Source organism: Chamaea fasciata, unplaced genomic scaffold (assembly GCF_029207755.1).
Source record: "Chamaea fasciata isolate MVZ Bird 193981 ecotype frontalis unplaced genomic scaffold, bChaFas1.0.hap1 SCAF_8, whole genome shotgun sequence".
Classification (NCBI taxonomy): domain Eukaryota; kingdom Metazoa; phylum Chordata; class Aves; order Passeriformes; family Sylviidae; genus Chamaea; species Chamaea fasciata.
In genome coordinates, this window is record NW_027094093.1 from 15129023 (window position 1) to 15144427 (window position 15405).

General features: G+C 44.8%; 1 protein-coding gene across 1 annotated transcript in view; it reads right to left on the reverse strand.

Annotated features, from left to right (window-relative positions):
• ITPRID2 (ITPR interacting domain containing 2) overlaps positions 1-15076 on the reverse strand; it is a 40162-nt gene extending 25086 nt beyond the window's left edge. Inside the window, exons 1-9 of the mRNA XM_066189811.1 lie at positions 14990-15076; positions 14458-14732; positions 14306-14357; positions 9347-9396; positions 8456-8512; positions 5792-5828; positions 4446-4544; positions 3777-3985; positions 2276-2970 (exon numbers count right to left, since the gene is read on the reverse strand). Coding sequence (XP_066045908.1) covers positions 2276-2970; positions 3777-3985; positions 4446-4544; positions 5792-5828; positions 8456-8512; positions 9347-9396; positions 14306-14357; positions 14458-14674 — 1416 coding nt within the window. The 5' untranslated portion in view covers positions 14675-14732; positions 14990-15076. The remainder of the gene's footprint in view (positions 1-2275; positions 2971-3776; positions 3986-4445; positions 4545-5791; positions 5829-8455; positions 8513-9346; positions 9397-14305; positions 14358-14457; positions 14733-14989) is intronic.
• Positions 15077-15405: the final 329 nt, after the last annotated feature.

Consider the following 15405-nt stretch of genomic DNA (forward strand, 5'->3'; position numbering starts at 1 on the left):
TTAAACAAAGAACAGCAAGCAATCTTACAGACACTTTAATAAAACTGGACTTGCAGGAAAGCTGTCTTGATTCTCTCAAACCTCCCAGTTTCTGATGGCTAAATTTGCAGCCTTCCAAAAGCTAAGCCTCTTCTCATTTAAATCCTGTCCACCTCCTGTCCTTGGCTGGGAGACAGCATTTCAACCATGTCCACAGCACGGTGCAGCTCCTCAAGCACACAGAAACTCCCTTCCCCATCCCTTCAGCCAATATTCATGCTGCTAAGTGACCTTCAGGACTGTCATTGGCCACCTCAGGAGTGGGTGTTTGGGGGAAATCCTGCCCTGACTCACTCCCACACTAGCTATCTTCACAGCCGCAGACTTCCGAAGGGCACGCAAACCTCCAAGGCATTCGTAAGCATGGAAAGGACTTCCTTGATATATCTGTCATCTTTCTTATGCATAAGAATGCACTCCAAGCCAAGCTAGGAAAATGGGGAGGAGTCATTGTCACTGTTCCTAATACAGTTTATTGCTCATTACACCCTGCTTAGAGACGCACAAAAATAAAATCAGGCTGCCAGGAATTGTTCTAAAATGTCTTCAGCAAAACTGAATCCCTCCCTCCCAGGGATCTGTAGGCAGTTGATAAGTATATACTATATTGCATAAACAAAAAAGTCACCACAGTCCCATCCCACATCATATGTTGTCTTGCCAAAACAGCTGTGTTTGTGCCTGGCATCACTGCACAAAGTGCGTCAACCAAAACTTTGCAAACACATGGCACTGGCACAGAATTCAGCCAGTCTTTACAGTCCAACTCCCTCTGAAGGAAAAATCCACTCCTTTTTCTTAATATATACACATGTATATACATGTATATAAAATACAGTAATTGTTTCAGTTTTGCCCTAGGGTACCAAAAATGGATTTCTCCTCTGAAATATGCAGCAAAATGCATTGCTGCTCAGTGTCTTCCAATTGTGCCAATGCAAACATTTTTGTAGCTACACAACAAGCTGTATCAAGAAAATTATCTGGCTGAAAACTAAGCCAGAAAAATGAAATAAATCAAAACACACTGGGTTTCTTTTTTCCCTCTCAACTGGCCTAGTCCTTTGTCCTAGTTCAGTGGATGGCCACACAACATGTGGGGTAGGACACACTGGAATAAACAAGTGCCAGGAACCACAAGAGGCTTGATTACCTTTGTTTTTGCTTAAAGAGTGCCTTCAGCTACATTAGTTGATCTAGAAGAGCTTGTCATGACAATATGACACCAGACACAGTATCTACTAAATTATCGCTTCATCATTCGCTGTAAAATTCTGGGGCTTTTCTATTCACTTGCTTTCTTCATTTCACCAATGAAATCACAATATCCTTTGTTTAATCTATCTATTTCACATAGACAAAAAACTGCTGAACTTTCAACAGTCACATTGAAATGTGCCCACAAAAGCATCTACTCATTTAAGAATTTTGAGACATTCTTACAATTCAAGCTGCAAGTCTATACAAAAATTGCATTCTTGTAGGCTGCATGTTTACTAGCCTAATGAACAAATCACTTACAGGAACCTGGGAATTAAAATTCCTTTGGGACAATTATCAAGATAAAAATGGATATCTGCATATATGTGGATGTTAAAAGACAGCCAGCACAGAACTTGTAATTAAGCCATTGCCAAAAGTCATGTCACAGTGACTTTCAATGTGGCAATTTCCAGAGAACAAATAAATCAACTTATAGATTGTTATCAAAACCAAAAGTTGCACAAGATGAGTACCTCATGATTCATGAAAGACCCTCCTCTGTTTCATTACAGCAAAACTCTTGCTTTATTCGCAAATTTATCTTTAATCAACATCAATTAATAAACTGAATTTACTTCTAGGTAACAAAAGTAATGACTTCTAGTTAAAAATTTAAGTAAAATAAAAACTAAACACCCAAGTTTTGCTGCACACAAAGCCTAACTTAGATTTACTTACACAGGGAAAACTTCCTAGGAGTTATGCCAGTGATAGCAATTACCTGAACTTGATTAAAAAAAAACAAATGAGAACTTTCCCACTGACTTAGGAACAGCAGCAGCAGCAGCACCAAGTTACTTCATTAGGAGGATCAATTAGAGCCGCCTGCAACTGCTGAGAAAGCGCAACACTCAGAGAATTTAAAGTATTCCTGGAGAAAACACTGTCAACTACACAGGAGGGAACATTCCTGTGCTGGCAGACGGAGTTATGTAAACTGTATGCACAAAGAAAGTCATGTATCTTCACTCACCTCCTCCATCTCAAAGGAGTCCTTCTGCTGCACCATTAGGTTCACGATGGATGGGTTTGCGAGGGGAACACAGGGGTCTCTACCTGGTGATGCTGTGGACAGTCTCTGTGTCAGGACACTGCTGTCAGAGGTGCTGGAGCTGCTGCTGAGGCCTGGAGAGTCCAAGAGACCAGGTTCTTCACATGGCCTATCCTGGGCACTTGCCAACCGGCCCCCGTGCCCATCTGCAGGAGGCACAGAACCCCCCTGTGCACCGTCAGTCAAAGCAAGGAGGAGTGCAGGTCCCTCTGCATTTGCAGTCTTGGTCTGACTGCTGCCTATCTCCTCCCTTACAGTAGCCAAAAAAGAGGGACAGTCTTTCTTTTTAGGATATTTTGGCAACTTAGATTCATTTTTAACATCATTTTCCTCACTCCCTACTTCAGCTGGACTTTTCCCTTTTTCAACAGGTGAAGGACTTGAGGAGCTGCTGCCTTCAGCTTGCTGTGTGCCACACAGATTGAGTTTAGACAAGGTCTTCATTAGCCGACTGGCTGTATTGCTGCGGTTCAGAGGGGGAGGGCTGGATGCTTCCTTGCTGGAAGACACTGAATTCATACTACCAATTTTCTGCAAAGGAGTCCCAGAGACTTGAGAATATAAAGAAGAAAAAGCATTGGCCACAGTAGTAAGCACTTCAATCTGACGAAAACGACCTGCACAGGAACGAAACATAAGGCAAATCTGAAGAGGGAATTTTGATCATAATCTCTGCCCAACCTCACAAATCTCCTCCCACTTTTATCAGGGGTGTTTAAGGCTGAATGAACACTTCCTAGCCCTGTAACATGAAAGTGATACCCTAGTATGGAAAAAAGAATCTTTACTAAATGCACAAGATCAGCATGCAAAGTTCTCCCAAAGTAAGTAAGTGGCATATGTGTATAAATGCAAGTTTATTTACAAAATGCTAGAAAAGAACTGTTACTCACATTGCTCTCTCCATCTACAACTACAAAAGGACAGCTATGCCCTCATTTCAGCAGCGCTCATTACTGACCCAACAAAGTACTCCTGTCCAAGTCAATAGAAATACTGCCCCAGATTTCAACAATGACAAAAAATAGGTCACTGCCACCCAGAAAAAAAATTCCACCCAGGGACTGAAGAACACCAGAAATAGAGAGATATTGCTACTTGTTTCAGTGCTCTAAAGCTGCAACAGAAGAGAAGATCAGAGTAAGAGATAGAAAGATATAAACCAGAAAGCAGCATACCTTACAGGATGCCTTCTATTTCCCTCCCCCACTACAAACCCTTCCACTCACCCCGAGGAGTACCACCCTGGTGGTTACCTCTTGCCTATTAAAGACCAAGCAAGAGTTTTATTATGAATTCTGAATGGAATGTGGCCTTTAGGCTGTAACAGAGCTTTGCCAGAATATTAGATACACACCTCTTTTGGGGTTGTTTACATAGTTAATAAACTCATAAATAAACTGTGCTTTAAAAACATACTTACTTGTTAAAGCAAAACTTGGATTTTCCACTTCCATGCGCTGTATTTGGGCATTCAAAAACACTTTGATATCTATCCCTCTGGCAAATGATGATGAATTAAAAAATCTCGCTGGAATTTTTGAAGCAATATCTGGTTCATCTCTTCCAAACCCAAGGTTATAGAGTACTTCTTCAGGATCTTCCTCATAAAGCTCCAGTAATTCAGAAACACTAGATAAATGAAAGATATTAACCATCTACCTGTCTCCTTTTAACATACAGTCCCTTCTATCAAACTGCTAACTCAGCCCAGTAACCTCTTGGGTTTATTAAGTTTTGACTCCTACAGCTAAGATTGATTTTGGAAATAATTGTGGACACATCTGCATCTAAAGTCTTCATTCTCATCATGAGAGCCATTGGCCCAGACACATCACAGATTTAATCCTGTCATTTCTAAAATCAGTCCTTTTCTGCAGAGCTCAAATTTTAAAGTGTCATTAAAATTTCAGACATTTTTAATGTTTAGGTCCATTTGTTAGCATTTACTTGAAAACCTCAACTAAAAACAAACAGAAGTTTTTCAAGACACCAAATGAAAACTCCCTTCTCAGCTACTAAACGCAGCAATGCACATAAAACAAGCCAAGTCCATTTAACTGAGAAGCAGACCTTTTAAGCATAGTTTTACCTTGAAACAGTCGCGCTGCTTTTACCAGAGCCGGTAGAGTTCATACTTCTCCCCTTCTGATGGAACTGCAGCCTCCTGTCCTTTGCCAGCACACCATTGCTGTCAACACAAACAGAGAGGACCCCTGTGATAAACCTCTTTTGTTCAGGGACTTGAGTCTCAGTCTCGCTGGAGAGCTAACCTGACAGCACTGCTGAATTTCTCTTTTCCCCTTCAGTGTTATCTGGTTTATATTAGCCATGTCATTTACTGAAATGCAGAAACAAAGGCAAACCCTGGGCCACCCCAGTAAAAATCTACATAGACAGTACGAATTTGAAGGCAAACGCGAGCTGAGAAAATAAACCCCGATCTGCCCTTGCTGCCCCACCCTCCCTGTTCCCACCCTCCCCCAGTAAGGAAGCCCAGCCTCGGGTGAGCTGTCCTTGCCCTGCCTTTTCCTGCCTGCCCTGGGCGGCTGCCTCCTCCAGCAGGACCACCTCTCCATGCAAGGGCACCCTCTCCCTGCCACCCTGCTCACCCCGCTGCCACCCACAGCAGGACTGCGACCTGGCTGGGGAGGCTGAAGAAGCTCCAGGCAGGGGGAAACGAAGCAAGACAAGCTCCAGCCCACACTGCTGGCCAGTCTCTTTCCCAATCCCAAACTATTTCTTCCCTGCATCTGGAGAAGCTGCCTGAGCATTAGGTGGTATCCTGGGTTCAAATATACTTTTACTGTTAATCTCTCTGAGGAGAAAACTGTCCCCCCCCCCCCCCCCCCCCACTGCTCCCCCCCCAGAACGCCACCAAGAAACCAAAGGTGGCAGAGGATTCATCTAAGAGTGTATATTAATTTATGGAGCCCAGCTCAGGAGGAATAGAGAGGATGCTTTCCACAGGGGCAGTGCCGTATTTGCTGAAGTTTCAGTGGGGTTTTAGTTTCAGCACATTTTATTTAGAAACTCTAACCATCTCTTCTCTCTCCAAGTCTTTTTTCCCTGCTCCCAAAAAACGTCTGCTGTGACAGGCAAAACTAATTTAAATTTCTGAAACAGTGAGCAATCAGGGAGGCAAAGAAAGTTAATCATGCTACATTGCTAAGATTCATCATTTTTCTGCTTTCCTCCTGCTACTCCAAAATCTATGCCAGGTCTGCTGAAAGAATAAAAATCTGAGGGTTTTTTTCTGCACCTCCTAACAATTCTTTCCATGTTATATAGATCGTTTTCTTCAGTCTCATGTAAGCAGACATGAGCAGAAGAGCTTTAGCTCTGTGGTAGCCCCGACTTCCACTGCCCATTCTCCCCCTGCCCTTCAGTATAAATATTCCTCTGAAGTGAACAAACACACCAAAAAAAGATGTTTACCATGTTTCTGTTTGGGTATCACTCCGTAGATGATTAGCTGTAAAGAAAGAAGAAGAAGTTACATCCAGACCTCTTCAGAGCTACACTTCTCACAATCGGTATGAAGAAACAGACAGTGAGCATGTTTACCAACAGTCCTGGCTAAACCAGATTTTACTTCTTCCATATAAATGTGATTGTCAAGGGTTTCTAGTATACAACTGATATAAAAATGATCTCGTTTATTAAAGCTCTGTTTAAAATTAAATCTCATATGGACACATGTTTACATACTGTCATTAATCTTATTACTTGAAATTTAAATTGTGGTAAGTAATTGCTATATAAACCAGTTATTGCTTTGCAACTGAAGACATGATTACCAGCTGCAAGGCTGTTCCTGGGTGGGAAGAAGAGGAGGACAAGCAGGATTGCTCCAGTAGAGAAAGTAAAGAATATAAGAAGGACAGCTGGCCCCACAGCCAGGTGCTGAGACTATTTGTTCATCTTTTCATCAGCAAAGTGGGGCAGGGCCCTGGCTGCCTGAGCTGTGCAATACATGGACAAGAGCTCAGTGAAGCCCTTGGTGCTGATGGGGCCAGCAGATGTGCTCAGAGTTGACAGGGCTCAGGAAGGAGGCTGCCTGCCAGGTACCAAGCACCTGGTCACCAGGCTGACAAGAAAGCACCTTCTGCAGCGGGATCACATGGGGATGTTCAAGGCAGCATTATTCTTTCAGAACTGAACCTCAGACTTAAATTATAGGTTCACTAAAGAGCAACTCAGCATTAACAATTTGACCCAGGAGACAAGCAAGAAGCACGTGTCTGTTACAGCAGCCCTCAGAATCAGCTATGAAAAGAGTGAAGTCACTAAGTGCCAGGAAAACCCTGCATCGTGACCCGCTGTGCCAGCAGGGTAAAGTCAGCAACTGTGAGTAAAATGTGGAAACCTCACAACCTCTCTCTTGGGTTCAGAGGCATCACAAAGGAATGTATGCAAAGGAATGTATGCAAAACACAGATCCCACATCTCCTCTTTTTAATATTCTTGCCTACAATATGAAGGTAAAGCTATCTGTAAGGATTATCCAGTGACTCAGTTGAACAGCTGAACTGTAGGTTTTACCAGCTCAGCAGTGGGCTGGGGTTACAACTCCCTGCCCAATGCCCTCTGTACCATGCACACAGGCCTCTGGCTTCTATCTGGACTCAGGCAGTCATGGCTGCACAAGGGCAGGCCATTCATCCCAGCCTCAAAGGGGCTGTCTGTCTGGCAGGGCACGCAGCACTGCTCCAAACAGCTCTGTTGTCCCCTTGTTCTTGCATGGGAAGCAAAGCCCAGCAGAAACATCCACATCCTTATCCAAAAAATCAACCAGCAATTCCAATACTGGGATATTTTCATCTGAACAAGCTAAATCATGCTAAAGACCCATAAAAAACCAGAAGTCCTTGGAAATTATGAGGAGAAAAACTGAAAAGAAAAAAGTGACATGAAGTACTAAAATCCACTGATTCTTGTGCTCTTGGTCATATGCTCAGACCCTTGGATTATCATTACACAGAAATTCTTCCTATGAAATCTTTGTACTACAGGCAATCCAGTAAGTGGAAAAGACTGTCAATAGGAAAAAATTAATCCGATTTAATCTATTGCAATAGGAGACTCATTTACTGCTTTTCCATCATTATCAGATCAAGATCATTACCAGATAAACTTTTTCCCTTAGAAGACTTAAATCTTTAAAAATTAAAGATATTTCCTTCCTCCAGGCCTTGTCCCACTAGTCTGACACTACAGGCAAGACTAATGTGGAAGGAAAGGGCTTTCTACCAGTCCCAGCACTTAGCAAAGGCTGTAATTCAAAAACATTTTAAGCTAAACTCAGAGAGTGGTTTTTGTCTTTTTTCTTTTAACACTGAAAGCAGATATTGTCTTATATCCCCCGTCCTAGAGATAATCCCAGGACCTGGTTTGTGAGACTTTTTTTTTTTTGGCTATTTTACTACAAGATGCTGCTGTTAGAACAGAATCCACAGTGCTTTTACTAGTTGGTTTATGGACACCTCCAATCTATGATCAAGGCTAGAAGCCTTTTTTACAAAGTCCACAGGGAACAGCTACATCTCCTTCCCCTTAAAAAAGGGAAGAGAAAGAAAAGGCAAGCAGCTAACAGCAGAAGAGTGTGTATTGTGGTTGATCCAAAATACTTACTCAGCATAGGTGCTTTTCAATTTTAAAAGAACTTAGCTCTTAATGGGTTTGCCTCTTGCCTGACAGAATTTCATTCCTCCTTTCAAAAGCTCACACATGCCACTCCCAAGGGATTCAGTGGAAGTGGGGCATGCATGGCTGCCAAGAGCAACCCATGGACAAGAAGAGCGAGTAGTAGGAGAAATAATTTTCTCAGAGCCTTGCTAAGTGCTCCAAGCTGTCCTGTCATCCTGGGCATTAAAATGAGAGGGCAGAAGCAAATTCAGGGCTGCCTCTGACCTTTGGGTCAGAGACCCAGAGTGTTTAACTCAAGCAATAGTCTAAATAACTTCAAAAAGCAAATCTTCCTGCCTTTTTTGTGTGCTTCATCCTGATTTTCTAGCCTATGCTGTCCTTCAAAATAAAAATCAGATGACTGAGTATAATTTTTATTTTTTGCTAAAAGGAGTCATAACCTGCCACACCCACCTTCAGCTCCCAGGGATAAGTCATCTTCAAAACTTCCTCCATTTCTCACCAGCATGCCTGAAAACATACAGTTAGCACTTTAACAACTACAATGCTCCAATATTTTCCTTCCAGCTGCTTATCTAAGGATATCAGCAAGACACTTCATTTGATACAAGAAATAACCAGACTTTATTTACAATCCCTGCATTACTCATGCAGTTAAAATGCATTAAGAAGCAAGAAATCACATTTCAGTTACATAGTCAAATGATTTTGAAAGGGAACGAAAGGGAGCACTGCTTTAGTTTTGTGCTCAGAAACACCTCCAAGTCAAATTAACTTCAAGTGGGAACCTGGAGGTGCCACTCAGCATATCTGTGCCTTCTGCTGCTGCATTATCTATCCTCCAGACATCTTACCAGGAGAATCCAGAGTCTGAGTCCAGCTGGGCCATTCCCCTCTCCCCTTCCTGTGCCAGATTAGGAGCTGAAGTGAAGACTCCAGGCACAGCAAGTAATTCTTCTTCATCCTGTCACTACCTGCACATTCCCACTGTACTTTGAACTTTAGTCTTTGGACCTGCTCAGATAGTAAAATTTTCAGGTGTGGCAACCACAGTTATTAGAGGCAGAGACTGCCTAAATGCTCACAAGTTTGGAGACAAAAATCACCTCCCTCTTTTGCACATCTGGGAGTTTTTTAGAGCTTACTAAGATCTCCAGACAGACTTATTCAGTTCTTTTTCCCCTTCTCCAGTTTCTTGGGCACGATTGCTCCGCTGTGAGAATAACTCTGCAACACTGACCCGGCTGTGGTTTTTACTGCTACTAAAGACACCAGGTCTCACATGAATGTCCTTGAAAACAGTTTCCAGCAAAAGAGATTTCAGTAGGTAAAGTCCTTCCTTACCCTTCAACAGAGGATTGCTTTGCTCATCCAGGGAGGCTCCCAGAGGCGTTCTGAAACCACAGGAGAGATTAACACTACTTAAAAAACTTGCTGCTTCATGTCCTTCCTTACAGCATGTAACAAGCTTGTGATAGCAGCAGTTGTCCCTCCCTCCCTCCCTCCGCCCCCAGAAAGCACAAACATCTGACGACTGGCAATAACTTCCTAAACAATTCCCAGCCCTCTAAATAAATACACCTTGCAGACAAAAACAACAAAACATAATAACTGCAAAGCTCAAACACCTTCAGGGGCAGCAGCCCCTGCTGAGGATGGACTTCTCAGCAAAACACACAGAAAAAACGAGCATGAATTTTTGAATGGATTAATTCAACCTCATTTATGCAGCAAAAACTGGTGCCATTTTTCTACACATTTAAAACTTCTTGGAGAGAGAAGTGAAAAGTTGTATTTGATGATCAGAAAGAATGAGGAAGAATCAAGATAACAAATCTTGACAGCTATGTTAGCTGTCACTTGCCAGCTCTGATGCTTTATAGAACACTATAGAACACTAGTTCTTTTTTGGATGATCCCTTCCATAGCTGTTGCCTGAAGGGCAGGGGATTCGCTGAACCTCATGGTTCTTGAAAGGACCAGCAGAAGCCTCACAAATGACAGGCCCAATCCCACTCTGGGTTCACACTGTATTTGTTTAGCTAGATGTTTCCACATCTTGTCTCTCAGACATGTTTAACCAAAGCCTTGTCACTTCTAAGTAGCACAGCATTAACTTTCAAAGCTCAAAACAAATTCAGAAATATAATACTCATAAAGAAGGAGAAAGCAGATGATTTATGTGCCTACATTATGCATATTTCATTTGGATTTTTAATTAGACAAACTCATAAACATGCCCAAAGACCTGAAAGTAAACAGTGCTCTGATACTGTATTTATTTTGGTGCCATAGCCAAATTAAGCAAGGAAATTTTGCATCTGCTTTTTAACAGACCTTACACTTCACAACCTTATTTTCCTTTCTCCTCTGAAAACAGCTCGCTCTCTCCAGACTCAGCCTACTGATAGGGAGCAAGCTCACTTCAACACGCCTTCTGCAAAGCAAAGCAAAGCCCCACGATGGTGACACTCCAAGGCAAACAGCCAGAGCATCCAGGTGCATAGGCACATTCCAGGTGACAGGACACACTCTGCTGAGGTTCAGATCTCCTGTATTTCTGTAGGTCTGTCAAGTCAGTGTCTGAAAAACCTTAGGATATATTGTCTAAACCTGTCATACTACAAGAAGCCTTATGTTCTGAGGTAATAACTATGCTGGTTGTTTACTCCCTGGCTGAGATGGGTGCACTCCCAACCTTCTCCCTCTCCTTCCCTGGTGGCTACTCCCATGCCTCTATGTTTTTGATGTAGAAACTTGCTGGCATTGACTTTGACAGCCAAGGTCAGCGCTGCATGCAGTGGCTGGCAGAAAGCAGTAAAAGCATCCATCAAAGCTGGCATTTTCCTTTAAAAATTAAGTCTGTCACCATTGCAGCACATTAGCAGCTACCAAAAAAGCATCCTTGTTAACCACGCCTTGCTGCCCTACCTGCACTGCTGCACACAGCTGCCATACAACCCCTGCCTTTGAAAATCTTGCTCTTAAGAACTAGACAAAACGTGAGTTTAAACAACGGACAAGTACCACACAGAAATCCTATCGGACAACAGCATGGATAGATAGCTGTGACTTCCTGCATCAGGCTGTTTTCCACCAGCGAGGCCCATGGTTCTGTCTCAGGATGGGGTCTCCCTACCACATGCAGCCTCAAGGCTTCCTCACATCCCAGAGCTTTGTTTGTTCAGCTACCAGGTGTGGTCGGGTGGTCTCTTGGAGCAGGACAAGGGTTTTGCACTGTGCCGTGGAAGTGTTTAAACCTCAGCTCTTAAAACCTTATCTGGGCAGAAGCCATGTTTATTTTAAACTTGAAGCAAAAAATCTCTTCTTTCTGAGGCATTTCAAGAACTCACTTCCTGCATATCTACAGGAGATGGCTCCTAGATACTTCCCACATCCCCTGTATTACTGGCAGAGTTGAAATATATTCAATCAAAATAATACACGTCATCAGAATAGTTGACAAAATTTTCTTTTTATCTACCAGTATAATACAAACACTTGTTCTTCAACTTTTATGAGCTTTCTTATTACTTCAAAATGCCTTTCAAAGTACTGGGGAGACACCTTTTTCAAAGGCATGTGATTCCCAAAACATGAATGAACCAGAGACTTTGAGTGATATCTGACATTTTTTATGCCTCCATAATTCTTATCACAGTATGATAAACACTTGCTTTTTTTTGGTTTTCTGCTGGTTATTTCCTTACAAAAAGCCCATAACAACAAAATGCTTATCTACCAAGATAAATAACACGGGATTTTAGGAACCCTCCTCTCCTCTAAAGCAGACGTGAAACAGAGATGCCAAGTAATAAAAGCCCCAAACCACTAACATAAATATCAAAGACAGCTAGTAATTCTTTCTATCCATGTAAGAGCACTATTGATGCTACCGTCTAAACACATTATCACTATTGTCTGTTTAGAGACAAACAAAGGAATAAATCTTATAAGCAGATCTATTTATACTATCTATTTGTGTGGGTTGATATTAAGGTTTTTTGTGCTGCTGCCAACTGAAACCAGAAAATGAGATTTTAAAAGTGCCGATTTTCTTCTGATTTCACAAACATATACAGGAACTCACAAAATGCAAAGGGCTACTTTTAGAACACATGAAACATTGTATTCAGTAACTGAATCTTCATTTGTAGTAATAGCTACATAGTAACTTGTTAGGGAGCTAGCTTGTTGTCTCATGAGCCAGAAAGAGAAGCCAGGTTTGTGTATGCCCACACTTCTTAGCAATCGAAGTTTGACAGCAAAACCAGTGTTAGTAAACAAGTAACAAATTTCAGAGACAACAACTTAAAAATTGTAAATTTCAGAGAGAACAACTTACAATTTGTAAATTTCACAATCGTCCTTTCTAAACAAAACACTGTAGTATCTGCAGGGCTATTCCGTCCTCTGTTAATGCTATCCTCTCTTCCTATGTACATTGTTATCAAGAGACAATCACTGCAAGGTTTCTATACATACAATCACTTAAAACACTTCAAACTGAACTATCACTTTACTGCACATGCTAGCAACTGCTTGCGTGTACATTAGGCACAAAAGAATAAACTGTTCTGCAGTTTAAAACTCAAGGAGCTGTGCAGCCCTTCACAGGCAGCTGGGATTGCACATGAACCACACATGCTGGCACCCTGCACGCCATAGAGCAGAGGCTAACTCCTGCCTGAATAGCATTGTTTAGGAAATCTTCTTTTAAAAGTCTTTCTGAGAAGAACACAAGATTCCTCTGAAATTACTTACAATGGTAAATGGCTGTACTTTTAAAGGCTTCTGTGGAAGGAGCGCAACAGGTTTCAGTAACGTGAATTACCTAAATTTGCCTTTCTGTATTAGCTAAAGAGTTAACTCGTGCTTCATTTGTTATTTGTAAAACAAGATTCCCATATTTTGGGAATCAACTGCCAGAGATGCAAACACATTCCACAGAAATGTGTGGTGCCAGTTTTAACAACAGATAGTTACCAAAGCACAGGTATGAAACTACAAGCTTTGGGTTATGACTGAAGATTTTTGGCCATCTGTTAGATGTTCATGTTGTCAGTTTGCAGCTTTGTGCTGTTTCTTAAATTCTGTATAGAAATGTCAAGAACTACAGGACCAGAGAAGGTTCTACACAGAGATCCTGCTGATTTAGACATAGTGGCAGTGCAGCATTAGGAAGAATATCTCCCTCAATGGCCTCTTCCCCCTCCAGTCCTTACATGTTTTGCCCTCCCCACTCAATACTTCTAAGGAAGCACTGAATTCATAATACTGATTTTAAAGAAAACAGTTTAGTAGACCAACAGGACACCAGATCTGAGGTAAAGCTGAAAAATCTTCTCCCATTCTAGCATTTTGGAAGAATGGTCTGTATAATGTCTAAACATTATATTTTAGGGATTAGGAGATTTCAAGTCTGTTGCTGCTAACACCCTATCCAAGGCACAGCCTGTAAAGATCTGAAAAAAGCTACATGGAGGATCCTGCAGCTATAAAACAACCCACACTTCAGTTCCAGAGCAAGAGCAGTCAGCTGCATACTGGACTAAGAGATCACAAAGACACAGCTAATCTCAGTGTAAATTCTTGCCTTAACATAGCTGCTCTTAAAAGGAGAAAGAAACCAGAAATATCAAATATCAGAGGCCTTGAGATGTCATTGTTAGCTACTGGAAAGTTAATTGTTAGCGTCTCCCCATCAATTCTGCCTCTAAGGGCTTTTAGGACTGAATGGAGAAAAAGACAGGACAAAAGCAGCTGCTACTGATGTAGCATTTGTGCTTTTATGTGACTGAGAATGACGAAAAAGTAATTCCATCAATATCTGCTCTAAACACCAAAGATTATTTTGCAACAGTATTAGAAACACGGGATACATATACCACGTCTCACGTTAAGAGACCCAAATAAATAAAGTTAGTCTAAACTGTGCCATCGCTCCTGAAGGCCCGTAGGCACAGAGGCCATGCCGCGGAAGCACCGTTTCTTGCAATCTGCACCAAAAACCACGCAAGGAAACAGCGGGAGCTTTAAACTGGATCCCCTCGGTGAGAACCACTTCCAAAGTAATGCTGGCTTCCTGACCCTCTGCTGAGTTCCTCCCCCGGCGGCTGAAAGCCTTCAGGCTCATTAATGCGACGCCAAGGAGAGAAGCGGCGCGGAGCGCCAGCTCCCCCGTGGCCACGCGGGCTCGGGGCGCTGCTCCCGGCGCAGCCCGGCCGGAGAAGCGGCCGTGCCAGCGCCGGTGCCCGCTCCGCTCCGCGGCCGTGCCCGCCGGCCCGCCGCCGCAGCACCCACCTGCAGTCCTTCAGCCATATGGCGATCTTCTCGTTGGGAACGCTGTGGCAGCCTTAGGGGCAGAGCAGGAGAGAGAAGCCGACAGTCAGTAACAGCGAGGCCGCCCCGCGGGGGTCCCGGTGACCCGCGGGCTGCTGCCCCCCGGCACTGACCTGCTCCTGAGGCCAGCGGCAGCTCGCCGCCGCGGAGATCCTCCTCCTCCTCCTCTTCCTCCTCTTCTTCCTCCTCTTCCTCGTCCTCGCCGCGGGCCAGCGCCGCTGCTGAGAGATCCTCCGCTTCCGACGCCTGCCAGGAGTCGCGGCTCTTGGCCCAGGCCTTCCTCTTCTGGGTCGCCCCTTGCCACTCCTCCGCCGCCGGGGGCTGCTCCATCGGGGCGGCGGCGCCGGCGGGGCTTCACGCCGGGAGGCGAGCGCCGGAGAGAGCCAGCCTGCCGGGGGAGCGGAGATGTGCCGTCGGTCCGGCTGTCCGTCCGACCGCCCGTCCAGGGGCCGCGGGGCCCCGCCGTCCGCGCAGCCCCCGGGAGCGCGGCCGCCCCTCCCCGCGCTCGCACGCCGGCCGGCCCGCCCCCAGACCCGGCCACCGCCGCCCCCCGGCCGCCCCCGGCCGGCCGCTCCCGGCCCCGCATGTGTCAGCCCCGGCCCGGGCGGGCAGAGCTCGGGCGGCCCGGCTGCCCGCGGTACTCACATGTCGCGCCGCGGCGAGGCGGCGGCGGCGGCGGAGGCTGCGCCCGCCCGGGCTGCGGGCGGCGGCGGCGGCGGCTCTGACTTCCTCATACCGCTGCGGGATGAGAAAACTCCGGCCACGTGACGGCGGCGGGGCCGGCGGCAGAGCGGGGCCTCCCGCCGGGGCCGGGCCGCCGTCTCGGGGCAGGGATGCGGGCAGGGATGCGGGGTCGGACCCGCTGGCGCTGCGGCAGAGGGGCCCCTCCGGCCTGAGCAGGTTCGGAAGGGCCGCCCGTGGCCTGGGCCCGTAAGGAACGTTTTCAAATTAAAAAAGATGCAGAGCAGCGAAGAGGGACTTCGCAGGGTTTTATCCGGGGGGAACGGGAGTGGGGAGCGGGGAGAAGGCGCAAGGAAAAGATACAGGATGTGCACTGGGTA